The sequence below is a fragment of the Pseudophryne corroboree genome, chromosome 1, assembly GCF_028390025.1.
Source record: "Pseudophryne corroboree isolate aPseCor3 chromosome 1, aPseCor3.hap2, whole genome shotgun sequence".
NCBI lineage: Eukaryota > Metazoa > Chordata > Amphibia > Anura > Myobatrachidae > Pseudophryne > Pseudophryne corroboree.
In genome coordinates this window covers 595914705-595936223 of record NC_086444.1, presented here as the reverse complement: position 1 = coordinate 595936223, position 21519 = coordinate 595914705, and the positions used below count along the sequence as shown (strand labels likewise).

Here is a 21519-nt window from a genome sequence, read left to right as displayed (position 1 = left end):
GTGGGGGCTTCGGGTCTCGGGGGAGGGGGGCAGCCGAGATCCTCGTGTGGCGGGAAGAAGCGGTGCGCAAGGCATGGCGAACGGGGGGAGCCAGCCGAGGTTGGCAGATTCACCCTCGGTGAACGGGCGCATGCTCGGCTCCAGCTTTGGACGGTTGGGCCAGGGAGCTGCGCGCCAGGTGAGCGTGATATGCGCCAGGAGGGCTGGTTCCCCAGGGGCGTTGCCGCGGTGCCTACAGGGTAGGCAGGGCACGCCCCCAGGAAATCGGGAGGGGTCAGGGACCCAGGGGCGCCTTGCCCACCACTTCTATCCGTGCCCCGCAACCTTGTAAGGTAACATGTAAGGTAATGGAAATAAACTGTGGCCAGTAATTCGATCCAAAGGAAACGTGTCAGACTCTTTATTTCAAGGGGAGCTTATTAGCTTATGTGAGCGGAAACAAAGGGGGCCGCCGTAGGTCGACCTCTCCCCCTTATGGTAATAAAGGCGCCGAGCCCGTGATGGCGCCGGAGAGGGGTAAGGGGGAGGGGCGGCAGGTGGCCCGCGGGCCAGCGGCACAATGGAAAGGAGGGGCGGGCAGGTGTGCCCGTCCCCTCTTTCACACCTACAGGCGCTGGTAGCCTGTAGAAGGCGAGGGGGCCGGCCGGATAGCGGGCGGGTTAAATAGGAAGGCGGGGGGGAGGAGGCGGCCACTGAGAGGGGAGCACAGAGAGTGACCCACCCACCCACCCATTTAGAAAAGGTGTATATAGGTACATATACTTACAGTTCAGAGTTTTATCGTATAAATCGTTGCAAGTTATAATACGGTCGTATGTTTAATGTGTTAAGGAAAATTAAGGAATACGTATGTCACAGTCAGCGGGCGGCGGGAAGAAGCGGTGCGCAAGGCATGGCGAACGGGGGGAGCCAGCCGAGGTTGGCAGATTCACCCTCGGTGAACGGGCGCATGCTCGGCTCCAGCTTTGGACGGTTGGGCCAGGGAGCTGCGCGCCAGGTGAGCGTGATATGCGCCAGGAGGGCTGGTTCCCCAGGGGCGTTGCCGCGGTGCCTACAGGGTAGGCAGGGCACGCCCCCAGGAAATCGGGAGGGGTCAGGGACCCAGGGGCGCCTTGCCCACCACTTCTATCCGTGCCCCGCAACCTTGTAAGGTAACATGTAAGGTAATGGAAATAAACTGTGGCCAGTAATTCGATCCAAAGGAAACGTGTCAGACTCTTTATTTCAAGGGGAGCTTATTAGCTTATGTGAGCGGAAACAAAGGGGGCCGCCGTAGGTCGACCTCTCCCCCTTATAGCAGTGACGGCAATTACTACGGTCCCTAGGAATCAGCAGCAGCAGGACGTGTGTGACGCAGAAAAAGCAGCCTCTATATCAGGCATTCCCAACCACGGTCCTCAAGGCACACCAACAGTGCAGGTTTTAGTGATATCCAGGCTGCAGCACAGATGATTAAATCAAAATAACTAAGGTACTAATTAAGTCACCTGTGCTCAAGCCTGGATATCACTAAAACCTGCACTGTTGGTGTGCCTTGAGGACCGTGGTTGGGAATGCCTGCTCTATATAGTAGTTGATGAGTTTCCCGCCATTGTCTGCTCATAGTACATACCCAGCATATGTGTGCGCCCAGATCCTGCGACCCCTCTGCTCCTGATATAGCCGTTTGGGACTCTCTGTCCCGTTATTAGTGGTGACAGTATATAATAGTCCCAAGCCAGCACCTTTATAGAGTGGTCTGTAGAGTTGTTGCTCATTAGCGGCTGTGTACTCTTATATGGTCATATGACCTCTCCTTTTCCTGTTGAATAAGTGTATTGTTGTAAACGTGCGTTGCTTAACCTGCAGCATGTGGAACAGCGAAGAGAAGTTTGACCCTAGCATGACGCCGTATCCAGGAAGTGTCACTAGGAAGTGTCGCTGCTACCGCTGCTCTGTCCCAGCCGCTTCCTGCGGATCAGCGGGTGACGGCCGGGCGAAGCCGGCAGCAGCACAGCCATGAAGGTTGGCTCGTCCGCTCTGGCATGCTGCTACTTGCTGCTACAGGTGCTAGGCCTGGCCCTCTTTTTGCGCGGGTTCTTCCCGGTACCTGTCCGGTCTCAGACCAGGAAGAGCAGCAGCTCTGAGATCCCAGCAGAACCATCTGCAGGTACTGTTCACCAGCCACTGTACTATACCTATAACCCGTCCATGTATCTAATGCTGCTCCAACAAAAGATGATTAAAATAACATTTATCTTTAAATATATAACTAAATACAGTTCTGAGGGTCGTGAAAGTTGTACAGAAATATAATTACATAAGTTTTGTTCATTTCTCATTGCAGTAGCCAGGTTCCTGTAATTATTTTTTATTTTACCTGAGAAAACCCACCCTCAAAATCAATTCTCCATTCTCTGCGGAGCATGTCAATGGTAAAATGAGTCAGATTGTCAGGTGTACATAAAGAAAATGGGCATTTTCATATATGCAACATTTTTCTGTTAATAAAAAGGCCCTTACATGTAAGTTGTCTCTTTGGTCTCAATCCTATTCGCTGCAAATCAGTTTGTGCCTCGAATAATGATGTCTATATTACGCGGATATGGTACCTCGGGACTGACAGTCCATGAGGTGGGTGACTTGAGGTGCTGATGTCTGCGTTTCCACGCTTTTGCAATAGCAACTGGCAGCGTTGCGTTTGCCCCCCTTCCCTAATACCACCAAGGGGGGAAGGCGGCGATTAGCATGCTGGGTGGCCTTGCCCTGCGATGGGTGGCCTCCAGCATGCAGAATTTGCAATCCTTACTGAATTAGGCCCTATGTCCACATTGTGCATTTGCCCTGTAGAACGTTATGGGTGACTTGTCATTTTTCCTTCTTTAAGATGTGTTTACAGGTTCATAGCAAGTATTGTATTCAGTTTTAAAAACTGGTTTCATATGGATGTGCAGATTAGTTTCAGACATTTTTGAAATCAGGTGCCCTAGAGTATCAGGAATTTTCTTCATGGCACGCCTTGGCCAAAAGTTTCTTATTGAGAAATTTTAGAAATAAATATGAAATGAAGTAAATTGTGTTTGTCATTTTTAGGCTCTGTTATGTGGTGAGTCACCAGATTCTCTTCGCTTACATGTTTTGTGATTGGCAGCCACCTGCACTGGTTTTGCCTAATACATTGAATATAAATAGTTTTAATTTGCCCTGGACCAACAATCCAAGGCAGTCCACGATGCCATAGCACACAGATTGGAAACCACTGGTGTAGCTTATAGCAACCAATAAGGTTCTGTCATTGTATTTTATTTATTTATTAACAGTTTCCTATATAGCGCAGCAAATTCCGTTGCGCTTTACAACTGGACACAATTAGAAGACAAAACTGGGTAAAAACAAACCGTCTTAGAGGGAGGAGGGCCCTGGCTTGCAAGCTTACAATCTATGGGGAAATAGCACCTATCCTTGTGTATCAATGCCTATCTATTGCATAGTTTTTCACCAGATTGTAAAGGTTCTTGGTGGGCTACATGATATCACATTACAGCAGTGATGAACCAAGTTCAGGGGAAAGGCGTGTGAAGAAAGAGAAAATATGTGGGGGATGTGTGGACTATACTGTGAGGATATAATTGGATAGGAAAGCTATGAAGGTAATGTGAGTGGTTCTGGAATTTGATAAGCTTGTCTGAATAGGTGAGTTTTCAGGGAACGCTTGAAGGTTTGAAGACTAGAGGAGAGTCTTATTGTACGTGGTAGGGCATTCCACAGAGTGGGTGCAGCACAAAGAAAGTCCTGTAATCGTACATGGGAGCAAGTAATGAGTGTGGATGAGAGACTGTGATCTTGTGAAGAGCGAAGAGGCCGGGTTGGGAGATATTTTGAGATAAGTGAAGAGATGTATGTTGGTGTAGTATGGTTAATAGTCTTGTGTGTAATACAGTAGAATACAGGTAGCCAATGGTGGGACTGACAAAGTGGGTCTGCAGACAATGAACGTCTAACGAGGAATATTAGCCTCGCAGCTGCATTCAGAATGGATTGTAATGGTGAGAGTCTCTTCTTAGTAAGACCAGTAAGAAGATTATTGCAATAACCAATGCAGGAGATAATGAGAGCATGGATTAGGGTTTTAGCAGTGTCTTGTGTAAGATATGATCGTATTTTGTATATGTTTCTTAGATGCATGTAACATGATTTTGTAACATATTGAATATGGGGAGCAAAGAACAATTCTGAGTCAAGTATGACACCTAGGCAGCGAGCTTGTCGTGTAGAGCTGATTGTAGAGTTCTCAACAGTGATAGAAATATCAGGTTGGTAACTGCTATTAGCCGGTGGAAATATAATTAACTCTGTTTTGGAAATATTACGTTTGAGGTGGCGAGATGACATCCAAGATGAAATTGCAGAGAGGCATTCAGTGACCTGGACCAATACACATAGAGACAAATCAGGGGAGGATAGGTAGATTTGAGTATCATCTACGTACAGATGATACTGAAATCCAAAAGAGCCGATTAGTTTCCCAAGAGATGAGGTATAGATTGAGAAAAGCAGAGGCCCTAAGACTGAGCCCTGCGGTACTCCAACTGAAAGAGGTAGTAAAGAGGAGGTGGATTCAGATTAACGAACACTGAAAGAGTGATTAGTTAGGTAGGATAGGAACCAAGATAGGCTGTGTCTTGAAGACCTAGGGATTGCAGTGTTTGTATGAGGAGAGAGTGGCCAACAGTGTCAAAAGCAGCAGAGAGATCTAGAAGAAGTGAGTAAAGGCCTTTAGACTTTGCAGTGACCAGATCATTCGCTACTTTAGTCAGTGCTGTCTCTGTGGACTGTTGGGAGCGAAAGCCTGATTGATGTGAGTCCAATAAGTTATACGAGTTAAGAAAGTGTTTGAGGCGAGTGTAGGCAAGTTTCTCAAGTAGCTTGGAGAGACATGGGAGCTAAGAGATGGGACGATAGGTTGAGAGAGTGTTAGGGTCAGAATTTAGTTTTTTTCAGAATGGGAGTAATCACTGCATGCTTGAACAGTGATGGAAAGATACCAGTAGAGAGAGAGAGAGAGAGAGAGACAGATTACAGATGTTCGTTAAGGTTAGGATGAGCACAGGAGACAGAACTTTACTTATTTGTGAGGGTATAGGATCAAGAGGAGAAGTAGTAGAGTAGCAAGATGAGAAGAGTGTTGATACTTCATCTTCATTTGTGGGATCAAATGAAGAGAAAGTGCCAGAGGGTTCAGGTAAGAAATTGAGTAGGTCACTGGTTGAAGAAGAGCATACCATTTCAGCTTGTGCTATTTACAAAATGAAAGCAGTCAATTGATTGTTTGATATGGGCCACACCACCATTTCACTCATTTTCATAAATGTCCCTCAGTGTTTGGTGCTAGAACAATTGCTAGCCAGTCCAAGCAATAGAATGTTAGTAGCAGCGCAAATTACTTAATTTGGTGAACTCCTGGATGCCCACATGTATGCTAATTGGAAATAGGGGCTACATCCACATATAACGAAGTTAAAATTTAAATGTTTTTGATGTTCCATGCATCCATTTAAATTCTAGATTAAGGTTTAACATATTTACAATAGACAACTACACTAACTCCATTTTGTTTTATTATAAATATATGGTTGGTAGATCATCTCACTCATCAAATGCAGTTAAACTAATATTAGGAGATATGGTTGATTATAGATCAGTTTGCATGCTTACTTTCTGTATTACAGTATTATTGCAATGAATTTACAGTCTAAGCTATAATAATTTGTCTTTTAAACAATAAAACATGAGATTGTTTCATTGCTACAGGTACAGCATCTAACTGGACTCAGCTTCCACACCCACTTTTCAAGAGAGTTGTCATTCTCCTCATAGATGCCTTGAGACAAGACTTTGTGTTTGGGGATAAAGGGAAACAGCATATGCCTTATATTACACAGCTTATAGAAAAGGGAACAACACACAGCTTTATAGCAAAAGCAACAGCTCCAACAGTCACAATGCCTCGTATTAAGGTTCGTACTAATGTATACCATATTAACTTGTGTATATCTTTTTTTTTTTTTTTGTTTACTGCAGGGCTTTCGAAAGGCATGCCTGCAAAGTTGTTTTGTTATATTCCTTGAAAGCTTAATATAGCCTCCCAACACCTAGTTCTAACAGGTGTGGTATGCGTGACCGCCGTTCAGCATACCTCCGTCGGTATCCTGGCAGGTAAATCCCAGGGGGGTGAGGCGAGTGCAACAAGCCCCTTGCGGGCTCGGTGGCGACCTGCGTTTGACACGGATTCTTTTCCCGCTCTATGGCTGTCTTGCACACTCACGAGTGGGAATAGTCCCTGTTGGTCGGCTTTGTGAGGGGGCGGGATGTAGGGGGAGGTGTTGTGACCGGCAGTCTCCTGACTGCTGGTCACATAACTACATCCCATTCTAACATGTATTATGCACTGTTTATGCAAATAAGTGTACAGGTCTGGTTTACAATATCTTCTGTGTTATTTTTCCTTGTTAATTTCCTTGGTAAGCCATTTAGTAGAATTTTTTATGGGGGGATTGTTAGATAATTAAGTACATCAAAGCAAATAAACTTTCTCCTATAATTGGTGGTGGCCACATTTGAAGTGAGCTCCTGAGGGAGCCCGGCCTTGAACAGGACACAAGGATAAGGGCAGGCAAGGTGAGGATTATCATGTTAAGAACTCTGAGTCCAGACCCGCTGGCGTCACCTCACTGACTGTAGACATCTCCTACAGCCACATTCCATCTGATGGGCCAAGTTCAGTCAGTAAAGGAGGACACTGAGAATAAGCAGTACAGATGCCTGATATGGGTGTCAGATCTCCAGACTTGACTTTCCTCCCTAATTACATCTCCTATTTGGAGGCACATAAAAATAAATTCAAATACTCACATAGAAGTCAGAGATATAGATGGAGGAACGGGAAATATAGCGGAAGACGCTGTGAACATTCCTGGTATAGGCTCTACAAACAATAAATATTGGAGTCACAGGCAAGGAAACCCGTTTTTGTTTCCCTGAAAATGAAACTGCAAAGCGTAGGAAAAAGAAAATGAGAGAGGTTGTGAAGCTCATTATCACTGCACTAAGGGTTTGTTGATTCGGTTTGGGGCCCCTTGAACTAGCTACATGTGCTAGAGTGAAACTGGGCTACATAATAATAATATCATTATTATGCAGGCCACTAATAGTAGCGGAGGACTGATTTTGTAGAAAGGGTTGGACAGATATTGAGAACAGTTGCAGGCTAGTAGGATATCTTGGAGCAGACTGCTATTACACTGAAACTGGATGGCAGGAGCATAACTGAAGCAGGCTGCAGGAAACTGACAATGAGCTGTTCTTTAGTGCAACGTTGCACTTTATTTATTTATTTATTTTTACTTTTTTTTTTCCCAGTTCTTTAGGTGTGAAATTTTTGCCTTTCAAAGGGAATGCATCCTGGCACCAAATGAATACACCCAATCAATTTTTGACAAACATAACTTTATGAAAAACTACTTGCATGTTTCAGATTAATTGACTTTATATGAATATCCCGTTTCAAACCATCCGGTTCCCACTAACCACTTCTGATTCTACATTTACAGGCCTTGATGACCGGCAGCATACCTGGCTTTATTGATGTTATTATGAACCTCAACTCTCCAGAACTGCTTGAGGACAACTTGATATGGCAGACAAAGCAATCTGGGAAAAGAATAGTATTTTATGGTGATGATACATGGATAAAACTTTTCCCCAAGCATTTTGTGGAGTTTGATGGGACAACATCATTTTTTGTTTCTGACTTTACAGAGGTACATGACTTCAGGCAGTTTTTCATTTCCGTTTACATTGTTAGCACAATTTCTATCAAACCAAAGCATATCTCAAATGGGGATGTAGTCAGGATCCTGGCTGTCAGAATCCCAACAGCCACAATGCTGACAGATCCCAATGGTGAGTGTTAGGGTTAGTCACTAGGGAGGGGTGGGATAGGGTTAGAATACTCACCGGTATCTATTGGCATTGTGACCATCGGGTTTCTGATTGCCGGCATTCCATACCCAACCGCTTAAATGAATACAGTATGCTGAATGCTTCAGTTTTCAATGTCTGATGTAAACATAGCAACTATAATGTACATATTGCTGGCCAAGCATTATATTCTGTAACTGAATCAATTGCTACTAGATTGGTTTTGCCAAAACCACCCTTTTGTGTTTTGGTTCTGGATGATGTTTGAGAAAAACATAAAAACAGCTAAAATCACAGAATTTGGGGATACTTTTGATCCTATGGTATTATTAACTTCAATAACATACATTTCCACTCATTTCCAGTCTATTCTGAACACCTCACAATATTGTTTTTAGGCCAAAAGGCTGCACCAAGGTCAGTGGATGACTAAGGTAAGCGACACAAGTGGGCGGCACAAACACCTGCCCCATCTAGGAGTGGCACTGCAGTGGCAGACAGGATGGCAGATTTAAAAACTAGGCCCCAAAGAGCACATAATGCAAAGAAAAAAAAAATGAGGTGCAAGATGGAATTGTCTTGGGCCCTGCCACCCACCCTTATGTTGTTTAATCAGGACATGCACAGTTTATTAAACCCATCACTTCAGCGACAGGTGGTCCCCCTGAAAAAAGCTCGACAGGTTCTCCGAATCATAGCTACAAACATACCACCTCCATATTTGATGACTTTTCACATTATGAGAAGAGGCAAGAGGTAGAGGACAGTGTCAAGAAAGTGATTAAAAATTAGAGTGGCACATGCAATCGGGAACAACACACAGGCTTTCACCTCCACTCCTGTATTGGTGTGGAACAGAAAGGACTTCAACCAAGCAAATAATTAATTTAATTACCACATTACTTGACAAACTGAAAAACTAGGGGCCAAAGCCTCCTTCTCCATAATCGGGGATTAAGATAATCTCTGATTTAATGTTGGGATGCAAATAAATTTGTGTATACCACAGGATCAAGATTGGATATTTTCCCCTCCACGGAGTCTGGAGACTTATTTTGTGAAAATCTTGTGGGTTTTGGGGTTTTTCTGTGTTTGTTTTTTTTTATTGCATTTTTATTTACATATTTTGGGGCAGATGCTTTATTTTTGTTTTTCACAGCTCCCAGTTACACGCATGTGAGCATACCTGTTCGTCTTATTTTATTCATATAAAGTACTAAGCACGACTGCAGTAAATTTCTTTTGTTATTGAGCTCCTGCCCTAATGGAGTTTACCACTCTACAGTCCAAACTCATTTCATACTATAAGTAGGACTGTGGGAGGAAGCAATGCTAACCTCCGTGCCCACAGCATGCCCAAGCCTGACATCTTCCTGGCTTTAAGCCAACATGAGTCTCCATACTGGGCCTTATTCAGTAACTGTTTGTACCTCACAGGAGCTCCTGGCCCATCTAGTGCTGCAGTGCAATGGAAAGCTGATTCAATGCAAGATCACTGAAACTCTGTTCTTCTTACACCGCGAGGTCTTCGATAACCCTACGCAGCCCTTAGGAAAAGAAGATCCCTGTACAACAAATGCGCATCTTCTAAATAAATAATCACAAAATGTAGAACATCAATAATAAATCAAAATTAAGGTTGACTAATTGGAGCCATTCATTTGAGTGAGTCCCTAACATGAAATAATTAATTAAGAACCTCTCTCTAATGCTCCGTCAGAAAACATCACGTTTACCTCTCCGGCGGTTGCGCTGGATTATGATTCAGTCTCTTCTGAGTCACACTGACTTTGGCCACAAATGTGGTCTCTCCCCACTTTATTTAAAAACACTTTCCATTTCCACCTTTGCGGCTAGTTTTCACACATCTGTTTGTGAAGTTGAAGCTTGTTTCATATCTGCTCTAGGCTTTCATGTAAACCTAGGATCAATTACAACAACCCTGGACTTATACAGGATAGGCAGGACCCCTGGAGAACTACACAGAACAGCAGACAGGCAACAGCACCCCTGGACTTAAACGGCAGGGGGGCAGCACCCCTGGACTGATAGGGCAGACAAAGAAAAGACGTGCAAGATGGAATTGTCCTTGGGCCCTCCCACCCACCCTTATGTTTTATTAACAGGACATGCACACTTTAACAAACCAGTCATTTCAGCAACAGGGTCTGCCACCAAAAAAGAAGCAATTAATCTCTCCTTGCATTAACTGGCTCTACAGTGGCAAGATGTCGTACTCATTCTTGGATCCCCACCCCCACCCTTTCAGAGTTTACATCCTCACAGAGAAATAATATTCAAACAAACAAAACCACATAATTTAGGTGTCAGTGGACTGCGTACGCTATTACCCACAGTTTCTGAACTTGACAGTGACTTATGATGAATGCGCTGCAGGAGACTTATAAGGGAGGATGTTCCAAGGTGGTTAACGTCCTTACCCCTACTTATTATGGATTGACAAAGGCAACAGATGGCTTGACACCTGTTGTCGGGATTTGTGGAGAAATAATGCCACGCCGAAGAGGTAGCTTTTTTTGGTATTTTGCCCAGGCATGACCATGGGAATTTTCATCCCATGGGCAACAACTGTCTCCACTGGCGCCTTATTCAAACAAACCACATCACCATCAGAATCCTCATCGTCAACTTCCTCTGCAGCGCCAGCTACACCCATGTCCTCTTAATGTATATCTATACATTAATGCCAGCCAATATGGCTGCCTCACCTTTTGCATGCTCCTGATCGTCTCCATAAAACAGCTTAAATTCACCACAACTGACCTATGAATCATCATAAATATCCAAGGACTTACCTTTAACTTGTACCACTCTACGCGGACATCTCATCAAAACCAACAGATTGCATTCCTGCGCTGAGATACACACTCGATTGAAACCTCTGCATCTCTCCACTGAGAAGTCCTTCAGTTTGGAATTGGACTACAACCTATCTTTGGCTCCATCCAGCCCCTTACTTAGACATCATTCACCTCTGTTCTCTGAACAACAAATAACTCAGAATTCTTGCATTAATCAACTAATGTACAGTATATTCAGGCTCTGAATTGCTGAAGGGTCACTGTTCATTTAAAATTGCAGGAGCCATTTCCCAGGACACATGTTCTCATTACCCCCCACAAGAAATCTACTTCAAAGGCCTCTCACACTGAGATTTTAAGCACCTACACAATAGGAATTTGATTCTAACACCTTTACACAAGCCTGCTTTGTCCTGGAATAATTGACTACATCAGCAACAGAAAAAGCAAAGCTATTTTACCACTTGTTTCAAATATACCCAATGGATTAAGGAGCAGCAATAGGTTATACCAATAACGATTATAGCGATTACAATCCAAGATGGCGCCGCAGATGGCTGCCTCGGAGCTATGTAGCTCAGCCAAAATATTTGTTTTCCCCTTGTTTTTCCCTGCCCTTGTCTACCCCACTGGTGACCAAATACAGCAGGGTAACGTAACCCTCCTAAGTTGGAACGCTCCTGCGGTGCTTACCCCACATTCGGGCCCATCCGCCTGCGGATCAGTGGCCCTTGCAGCCCTCGCTGCCCTGTGTGGCAGGGATGCAGATGTCGTGGACGCCAAACTGGATGACCGAGCGGCGACTGGCAGGTGGATCCGCGGCCCCAGAAAGAGAATGGTGGAGGCCCTCATGTCGGCAATAGTAGAAAGACCTGGGCTCAGAGGAAAGGCTGTGGCTGTCGCGCAGGTGCCCTAGTAAGGTGGCGGCGAGGGCACCGGTCTTCACTTCCCGCAACCCTGCTCTCAAACGTGCGCTCACTGGCATACAAGTTTGACGAACTGTCCCTCCTTCTGGGCAGTGCAGGGTCAGGCATTTACAGGGTCGTCCGTCCTCTACTTTATGGAGACGTGGCTTGGTGACCATATTGCAGACAACCAGATATCTCTGCCGGGCTTTCGGTCTCTTCAGGGCCGATCACTCCAAGGTTCTCTCAAGAAAAAATGGAAGGGTGGTGGCATCTGCTTCTACATCAACGACAGATGGTGCACCAATGTCACAATCCTAGGCAAATCATTTAGCCCTCATCTGGAGATGCTATTGAGAATGCTGATTTATATACAGGAATGAAAAGCTATACCTTAAACACACTTTAAATTCACTTTACCATGGGGCCGCTGCGGCCGCTATACTTTACGTACTCTTTACGCTGTTAGCGTAAAGAGTCCCGTACTGTGTACGGACTTTGCGCACAAACGCCGCGCTGACGGTACAAAGTACACACAGCGCGTACACACCAAGAGATACACCGCAAACCCTTAACAGCTATGCAATGCGATAATAATACACTTTAAACCTTAGCAAGGAAAGGAAGACACGACACCAGATTGTAATTAAACTGCTGGGTTCCGACACCACAGCATATTATTACTGAAAGGGGGTTACAATATATACAATACAACAGAATAATGGCTACAGTCAATGGTACATACGTGATTGGATTCGCCGCGCTACCCAGTCTGGTCCTCAGTCACCTGATAGATAACTTTGTGAGTCTTGTGTCTGACCAGGCCTGCAGCAGGCTCTTTTTATACAATTCTTCCAAAACCTAACACAATGGATACTGTAATCTTTTTGTCCATTGGACACAGGGATGGTCATTTACAGTACAGGAGAGGTCATAGGTCGGTTTGAATAGGTGGGCGATGTCTGTTCCAACTGCTCTTTTGGGTGGTCTCCTCTGGATTCCCGCTGCATACATAATGTACAGTAAATACAGTTTATATCTATATTCTGCTCCTGCACATAACTATTCGCAGGAACATGCAATCTTCTTCAAACCAACACCGGAATATTACCCTTACAATACCCTACGGCTGGATACCAAACACCACCTTATAACCTTGTTCTGTCCCCTCCTATCCTGTAAAGGTGAATCCCTTTGTTCTGTTACCATTTAAACTGCTGTAACTTACTGATGTGGTGCAGAGAGACTATGTGTACATTGTGCACTATTTGGATTAAATATGTATTGTGTTTTGATAGCTTTCCATGCGTTCACAAACTCTACCGTAAATACCCATACCACGCGCTAATGCGCAGGACCGGCCATACGCAAATTGCGGATATGTGCACGCACGGCAGAACAAGTACACGCGCGGAGGCCATCTGTGTGTAGTTTGTACTTGATGTGTGTACTGCAATATTTCTCTTACGTCCTAGAGGATGCTGGGGACTCCATAAGGACCATGGGGATAGACGGGCTCCGCAGGAGACATGGGCACTTTAAGAAAGACTTTAGATCTGGTGTGCACTGGCTCCTCCCTCTATACCCCTCCTCCAGACCTCAGTTTGATACTGTGCCCAGTGGAGACTGGGTGCTTTTCAGAGAGCTCTCCTGAGCTTTCTGACAGAAAGTATATTTGTTAGGTTTTTTTATTTTCAGGGAGCCTGCTGGCAACAGACTCCCTGCATCGAGGGACTGAGGGGAGAGAAGCAGACTTACTTCTGTGAGTTTCAAGGCTCTGCTTCTTAGGCTACTGGACACCATTAGCTCCAGAGGGAGTCAGAACACAGGTCTCACCCTGGAGTTCGTCCCGGAGCCGCGCCGCCGTCCTCCTCACAGAGCCGGAAGATAGAAGCCGGGTGAGAATGAGAAGAAAAGAAGACTTCAGAGGCGGCAGAAGACTTCATGATCTTCACTGAGGTAACGCACAGCAGTGCAGCTGTGCGCCATTGCTCCCACACACCTCACACACGGCAGTCACTGTAAGGGTGCAGGGCGCAGGAGGGGCGCCCTGGGCAGCAATATAAACCTCATTTCTGGCAAAAGAGATATATATACAGCTAGGCACTGTATATATAAAGAGCGCCCGCCAGTTTTTATTGTATTTAAGCGGGACAGAAGCATGCCGCTGAGGGGGCGGGGCTTCTCCCTCAGCACTCATCAGCGCCATTTTCTCCACAGCGCAGCTGAGAAGAAGCTCCCCGGACTCTCCCCTGCTTATCCACGGTGAAAGGGGGTTTCAGAGAAGAGGGGGGGGGCACATAATTGGCAGCAAATAATAGTATTACAGCGCTACTGGGTAAACACATTGTGTTTTTCCTGGGGTATTAGCGCTGGGTGTGTGCTGGCATACTCTCTCTCTCTGTCTCTCCAAAGGGCCTTGTGGGGGAACTGTCTTCAGATAAGAGGATTCCCTGAGTGTGTGGTGTGTCGGTACGTGTGTGTCGACATGTCTGAGGTAAAAGGCTCTTCTAAGGAGGAGATGGAGCAAATGTGTGTGTGTGTGTGTGTGTGGTGTCTCCGTCGACAACGCCGACACCTGACTGGATATGTGGAATTAAGTGCTGAGGTAAGTTTATTGCACAAAAGATTAGAGAACAGACAGGGAATCTACCCATGTCTGTCCCTATGTCGCAGGGACCTTCAGAGTCTCAAAACGCCCACTATCCAAAATAATAGACACTGATAGCGACACAGGGTCTGACTCCAGTGTGGACTACGATGATGCAAAGTTACAGCCAAAACTGGCAGAAAAGTATATGATTATTGTAATAAAAGATGTTTTGCATATCACTGATGACCCATCTGTCCCTGACACGAGGGTGCACATGTTTAAGAGGAAGAAAGATGACATAACATTTCCCCCCTCTCATGAACCAAATTAATTGTTTGAAAAAGAGCGGGAATCTCCAGACAAGAAACTGCAGTTTCCCAAAAGAATTCTCATGGCGTATCCTTTCCCTGCTAGGGCCAGGATACGATGGGAATCCTCCCCTAGGGTAGACAAGGCGTTGACACGTTTCCCCAAAAGGTAGCGCTGACATACCAAGATACAGCTACCCTCAGGGATCCTGCAGATAGCATACAGAAAAGTACTTTGAAGTCCATTTACACACATTCTGGTACACTACTCAGACCGGCAATTGTGTCGGCAGGGGTTTATAGCGCTGTAGCAGCGTGGACAGATACCTTATCAGCGGAGATTGAAACCTTAGATAAGGATACCATGTTATTGACCCTAGGATATATAAAAGATGCTGTCTTATATATAAGACATGCTCAAAGAGACATTGGTCTACTGGGTTCTAGAGTCAACGCTATGTCGATTTCTGCTAGACGTGTCCTGTGGAACATGCACTGGACAGGTGATGCCGACTAAAAGAGGCATATGGAGGTTTTACCATACAAGGGTGAGGAATTGTGTGGAGAAGGGCTCTCGGACCTGGTCTCCACAGCTATAGCTGGTAAATCTGATCTTTTGCCTTATATTCCCTCACAGCCTAAGAAAGCACGACATTATCAAATGCAGTCCTTTCGGTCGCAGAAAAACAAGAAAGTACGAGGAGCGTCCTTTCTTACCAGAGGTAAGGGCGCAGGGCATAGCTAGTTCCCAGGAACAGAAGTCCTCCCCGGCCTCTACTAAATCCACCGCATGACGCTGTGGCTCCGCTAAGGGAGTCCGCCCCAGTGGGAGCACGTCTTCGACTCTTCAGCCACATCTGAGTTCACTCACAGGTGGGTCCCTGGGCAATAGAAATTGTTTCTCAGGGTTACAAGCTGGAATTCGAAGAGGTGCCTCCTCGCCGGTTTTCCTTATCAGCCCTACCGGCTTCTCCCCCAGAAAGGGAGATATTAAATACAATTCACACATTGTATCTCCAACAGGTGGTGCTCAAGGTTCCCCTCCTTCAACAAGAAAGGGGGGATATGACTCAACCTTGGCTGTAGTCCCGAAACCGGACGGTTCAGTCAGACTTATTTTAAAATTAAAATCTCTGAACCTATACTTGAAAAGGTTCAAATTCAAAGTGGAATCGCTCAGAGCGATCATCGCCAGCCTGGAAGAGGGGTGATTTTATGGTGTATCTAGACATAAAGGCTGCATACCTTAATGTTCCCATTTATCCACCCCATCAGGCGTACCTGAGAATTACGGTACAGTATTGTCATTACCAATTTCAGGGTAATTGGCGGAAATGATGGTGCTCCTACGCAAGCAAGGAGTCACAATTATCCCATACTTGGACGGTCTCCTAATAAGGGCGAGATCAAAAGAGCAGTTGTTGAACAGCGTGTCACTTTCACTGAAGGTGTCACAGCAACTCGGCTGGATTCTCAATATCCCGAAGTCACAGTTGGTTCCTATGACTCGTCTGCCCTTCTTGGGTATGATTCTGAATACGGAACAGAAATGGGTTTATCTTCCGATAGAGAAGGCCCAGGAACTAATGACTCTGGTAAAACACCTATTAAAGCCAAAACAGGTGTCAGTGCATCACTGCACTCGGGTCCTGGGAAAGATGGTGGCATTTTACGGGGCCATTCCCTTCGGCAGGTTCAATGCAAGGACTTTCCAATAGGATCTACGGAACAAGTGGTCCGGATCACATCTACAGATGCATCAGTTAATCACCCTGTCCTCTAGGGCCAGGGTGTCTCTCCTATGGTGGCGGCAGAGTGCTCACCTTCTGCAGGGTCGCAGGTCCACCATCCAGGACTGGATTCTGGTAGCCACGGACGCGAGCCTCCGAGGTGGGGGAGCAGTCACACAGGGAAGAAACTTCCAAGGTCTTTGGGTCAAGTTAAAAAAACTTGTCTTCAAATCAACATCCTGGAGCTGAGGGCCATATACAACGCCCTTCGGCAAGCGGAAACATTGCTTCGCGACCTACCGATTCTGATCCAGTCAGACAACATCACCGCAGTGGCTCATGTAAACCGCCAAGGCGGCACAAAGAGCAGAGTGGAAATGGCAGAAGCCACCAGGATTCTCCGCTGGGCGGAAAATCATGTAAGCGCATTTTCAGCAGTTCATTCCGGGAGTGGACAACTGAGAAGCAGACTTTCTCAGCAAACACAACCTGCATCCAAGAGAGGACTTCTTTAGGAAGCCTTCGCACAGATTGCAAGTCAGTGGGAACTGCCACAGATAGACATGATGGCGTCCCGTGACACCGTGGGTATTCCAGTCGGTCTATGTATTTCCCCCTCTTCCTCTCATACCCAAGGTGTTGAGAATGGTAGGAGGGAGAGGAATGAGAACAATCCTCATTGTTCCAGATTGGCCACGAAGGACCTGGTATCCGGATCTGCAGGAAATGCTCACAGAAGATCCGTGGCCTCTTCCTCTAAGACAGGACCGGTTGCAACAGAGGCCATGTCTATTCCAAGACTTACCGCGGCTGCGTTGGACGGCATGGCGGTTGAACGCCGGATCCTAGCGGATAAGTGTATTCCGGATGAGTTCATTCCTACACTAATAAAGGCTAGGAAGGACATGACATCTAAACATTATCACCGTATATGGCGAAAATATGTTTCTTGGTGTGAGGCCAGGAATGCTCCTACGGAAGAATTCCATCTGGGCCGTTTCCTTCACTTCCTGCAAACTGGAGTGAATTTCGGCCTAAAATTAGGATCTATTAAGGTTCAGATTTCGGCCTTATCCATTTTCTTTCAAAAGGAATTGGCCTCTCTTCCTGAAGTACAAACTTTTGTGAAGGGAGTACTGCATATTCAGCCTCCTTTCTCTAACGTCCTAGTGGATGCTGGGAACTCCGAAAGGACCATGGGGAATAGCGGCTCCGCAGGAGACTGGGCACAACTAAAGAAAGCTTTAGGTCACCTGGTGTGCACTGGCTCCTCCCACTATGACCCTCCTCCAAGCCTCAGTTAGATCTTTGTGCCCGGCCGAGCTGGATGCACACTAGGGGCTCTCCTGAGCTTCTAGAAAGAAAGTATATGTTAGGTTTTTTATTTTACAGTGAGACCTGCTGGCAACAGGCTCACTGCACCGAGGGACTAAGGGGAGAAGAAGCGAACCTACCTGCTTGCAGCTAGCTTGGGCTTCTTAGGCTGCTAGACACCATTAGCTCCAGAGGGATCGACCGCAGGCCCGTCCTTGGTGTTCGGTCCCGGAGACGCGCCGCCGTCCCCCTTACAGAGCCAGAAGCAAGAAGAGGTCCGAAAAATCGGCGGCAGAAGACATCAGTCTTCACCAAGGTAGCGCACAGCACTGCAGCTGTGCGCCATTGCTCCTCATACACACTTCACACTCCGGTCACTGAGGGTGCAGGGCGCTGGGGGGGCGCCCTGAGCAGCAATAATAAGACCTTGGCTGGCAAAATAATCACAATATATAGTCCCAGAGGCTATATATGTGATAAATACCCCTGCCAGAATCCATAAAAACGCGGGAGAAAAGTCAGCGAAAAAGGGGCGGAGCTATCTCCCTCAGCACACTGGCGCCATTTTCTCTTCACAGTGCAGCTGGAAGACAGCTCCCCAGGCTCTCCCCTGTAGTTTTCAGGCTCAAAGGGTTAAAAAGAGAGGGGGGGCACTAAATTTAGGCGCAATATTGTATATACAAGCAGCTATTGGGGAAAATTCACTCAGTTATAGTGTTAATCCCCACATTATATAGCGCTCTGGTGTGTGCTGGCATACTCTCTCTCTGTCTCCCCAAAGGGCTTTGTGGGGTCCTGTCCTCAGTCAGAGCATTCCCTGTGTGTGTGCGGTGTGTCGGTACGGCTGTGTCGACATGTTTGATGAGGAGGCTTATGTGGTGGCGGAGCAGATGCCGATAAATGTGATGTCGCCCCCTGTGGGGCCGACACCATAGTGGATGGATAGGTGGAAGGTATTAACCGACAGTGTCAACTCCTTACATAAAAGGCTGGATGACGTAACAGCTGTGGGACAGACTGCTTCTCAGCCCGCGCCTGCCCAGGCGTCTCAAAGGCCATCAGGGGCTCAAAAACGCCTGCTCCCTCAGATGGCAGACACAGATGTCGACACGGAGTCTGACTCCAGTGTCGACAAGGTTGAGACATATACACAATCCACTAGGAACATCCGTGACTTGATCCCGGCAATAAAAAATGTGTTACACATTTCTGACATTAACCCAAGTACCTCTAAAAATGGGTTTTATGTTTGGGGAGAAAAAGCAGGCAGTGTTTTGTTCCCCCATCAGATGAGTGAATGAAGTGTGTGAAAAAGCGTGGGTTCCCCCGATAAGAAACTGGTAATTTATAAAAAGTTACTGATGGCGTACCCTTTCCCGCCAGAGGATAAGTTACGCTGGGAGATATCCCCTAGGGTGGATAAGGCGCTCACACGGTTGTCAAAAAAGGTGGCACTGCCGTCTTAGGATACGGCCACTTTGAAGGTACCTGATGATAAAAAGCAGGAGGCTATCCTGAAGTCTGTATTTACACACTCAGGTACTAGACTGAGACCTGCAGATCATGCTGCTGCAGCGTGGTCGGTGACCCTGTCAAACAGGGATACTAGTTTGCTAACATATGAACATATTAAAGACGTCGTCTTATATATGAGGGATGCACAGAGGGATATTTTGCCGGCTGGCATCCAAAATTAATGTAATGTCCATTCTGTCAGGAGGGTGTTAGAGACCTGTCACTGGACAGGTGATCCTGACTTTAAAAGGCGCATAGAGATTCTGCCTTATAAGGGTGAGGAATTATTTGGGGATGGTCTCTGGGACCTCGTATCCACAGCAACAGCTGGAAGAAATTTTTTTACCTCAGGTTTCCTCACAGACTAAGAAAGCACTGTATTATAAGGTACAGTCCTTTCGGCTTCAGAAAAGCAAGCGGGTCAAAGGCGCTTCCTTTCTGTATAGAGACAAGGGAAGAGGGAAAAAGCTGAACCAGTCAGCCAGTTCCCAGAGTCAAAATTCTTCTACCGCTTCCTCTGAGACCACCGCATGACGCGGGGGCTCCACAGGCGTAGCCAGGTACGGTGGGGGGCCGCCTCAAAAATTTCAGCGATCAGTGGGCTCGCTCACAGGTGGATCCCTGTTTCCTTCAAGTAGTATCTCAGGGGTACAAGCTGGAATTTGAGATGTCTTCCCCCCGCCGTTTCCTCAAATCTGCCTTGCCGACAACTCCCTCAGGCAGGGAGGCTGTGCTAGAGGCAATTCACAAGCTGTATTCCCAGCAGGTGATAGTCAAGGTGCCCCTACTTCAACAAGGACGGGGTTACTATTCCACACTGTTTGGGGTACCGTAACCGCACGGTTTGGTGTGACCCATTTTATATTTAAAATCCTTGAACACATACATAAAAAATTCAAGTTCAAGATGGAATCGCTCAGGGCGGTTATTGCAAGCCTGGACGAGGGGGATTACATGGTATCCCTGGACATCAAGGATGCTTACCTGAATGTCCCCATTTACCATCCTCACCAGGAGTACCTCAGATTTGTGGTACAGGATTGCCATTACCAAGTCCAGACACTGCCGTTTGGACTGTACACGGCACCGAGGGTGTTTACCAAGGTAATGGCCGAAATGATGATACTCCTTCGAAAAAAGGGAGTTTTAATTATCCCGTACTTGGACGATCTCCTTATAAAGGCGAGGTCCAAGGAGCAGTTGTTAGTCGGGGTAGCACTATCTCGGAAAGTGCTACAACAGCACGGTTGGATTCTAAACATTCCAAAGTCACAGCTGGTTCCTACGACACGTCTACTGTTCCTGGTGATAGTTCTGGACACAGACCAGAAAAAAGTGTTTCTCCCGGAGGAGAAAGCCAAGGAGCTGTCATCTCTAGTCAGAGACCTCCTGAAGCCGAAACAGGTATCGGTGCATCATTGCACGCGAGTCCTGGGAAAAATGGTAGCTTCCTACGAAGTAATCCCATTAGGCAGGTTCCATGCAAGAACTTTTCAGTGGGACCTGTTGGACAAGTGGTCCGGATCGCATCTTCAGATGCACCGGCTGATAACCCTGTCTCCAAGGACCAGGGTATCGCTACTGTGGTGGCTGCAGAGTGCCCATCTTCAAGAGGGCCGCAGGTTCGGCATACAGGACTGGGTCCTGGTGACCACGGATGCCAGCCTTTGAGGCTGGGGGGCAGTCACACAGGGAAGAAATTTCCAAGGACTTTGGTCAAGTCGGGAGACTTCCCTACACATAAATATTCTGGAACTGAGGGCCTTTTACAATGCCCTGAGTCAGGCAAGGCCTCTGCTTCAAAACCAGCCGGTACTGATCCAATCAGACAACATCACGGCAGTCGCCCATGTAAACCGACAGGGCGGCACAAGAAGCAGGATGGCGATGGCAGAAGCCACAAGGATTCTCCGATGGGCGGAAAATCACGTGTTAGCACTGTCAGCAGTGTTCATTCCGGGAGTGGATAACTGGGAAGCAGACTTCCTCAGCAGACACGATCTACACCCGGGAGAGTGGGGACTTCTGGATGAAGTCTTCCAACTGATGGTAAACCGTTGGGAAAGGCCACAGGTGGACATGATGGCGTCCCGCTTAAACAAAAAACTAGATAAATATTGCGCCAGGACAAGAGACCCTCAGGCAATAGCTGTGGACGCTCTAGTGACACCGTGGGTGTACCAGTCGGTTTATGTGTTCCCCCCTCTGCCTCTCATACCAAAGGTACTGAGAATAATAAGAAGGCGAGGAGTAAGAACGATACTCGTGGTTCCGGATTGGCCAAGAAGAGCTTGGTACCCAGAACTTCCAGAAATGATATCAGAGGACCCATGGCCTCTACCGCTCAGACAGGATCTGCAACAGCAGGGGCCC

The 21519-nt window shown here is 46.7% G+C and overlaps 1 protein-coding gene across 2 annotated transcripts in view; it reads left to right on the top strand.

Moving 5' to 3' along the window:
• The first annotated feature begins 1889 nt into the window (after window positions 1-1889).
• Window positions 1890-21519, top strand: part of PIGG (phosphatidylinositol glycan anchor biosynthesis class G (EMM blood group)) — an 81271-nt gene continuing 61641 nt past the window's right edge. Inside the window, exons 1-3 of one of the 2 annotated variants that reach the window (XM_063914272.1) lie at window positions 1890-2149; window positions 5791-5996; window positions 7590-7799. In XM_063914272.1, the coding sequence (XP_063770342.1) occupies window positions 1999-2149; window positions 5791-5996; window positions 7590-7799 (567 nt within the window). In that variant the 5' untranslated portion in view covers window positions 1890-1998. The remainder of the gene's footprint in view (window positions 2150-5790; window positions 5997-7589; window positions 7800-21519) is intronic. The other variant, XM_063914271.1, reaches the window with a different exon arrangement.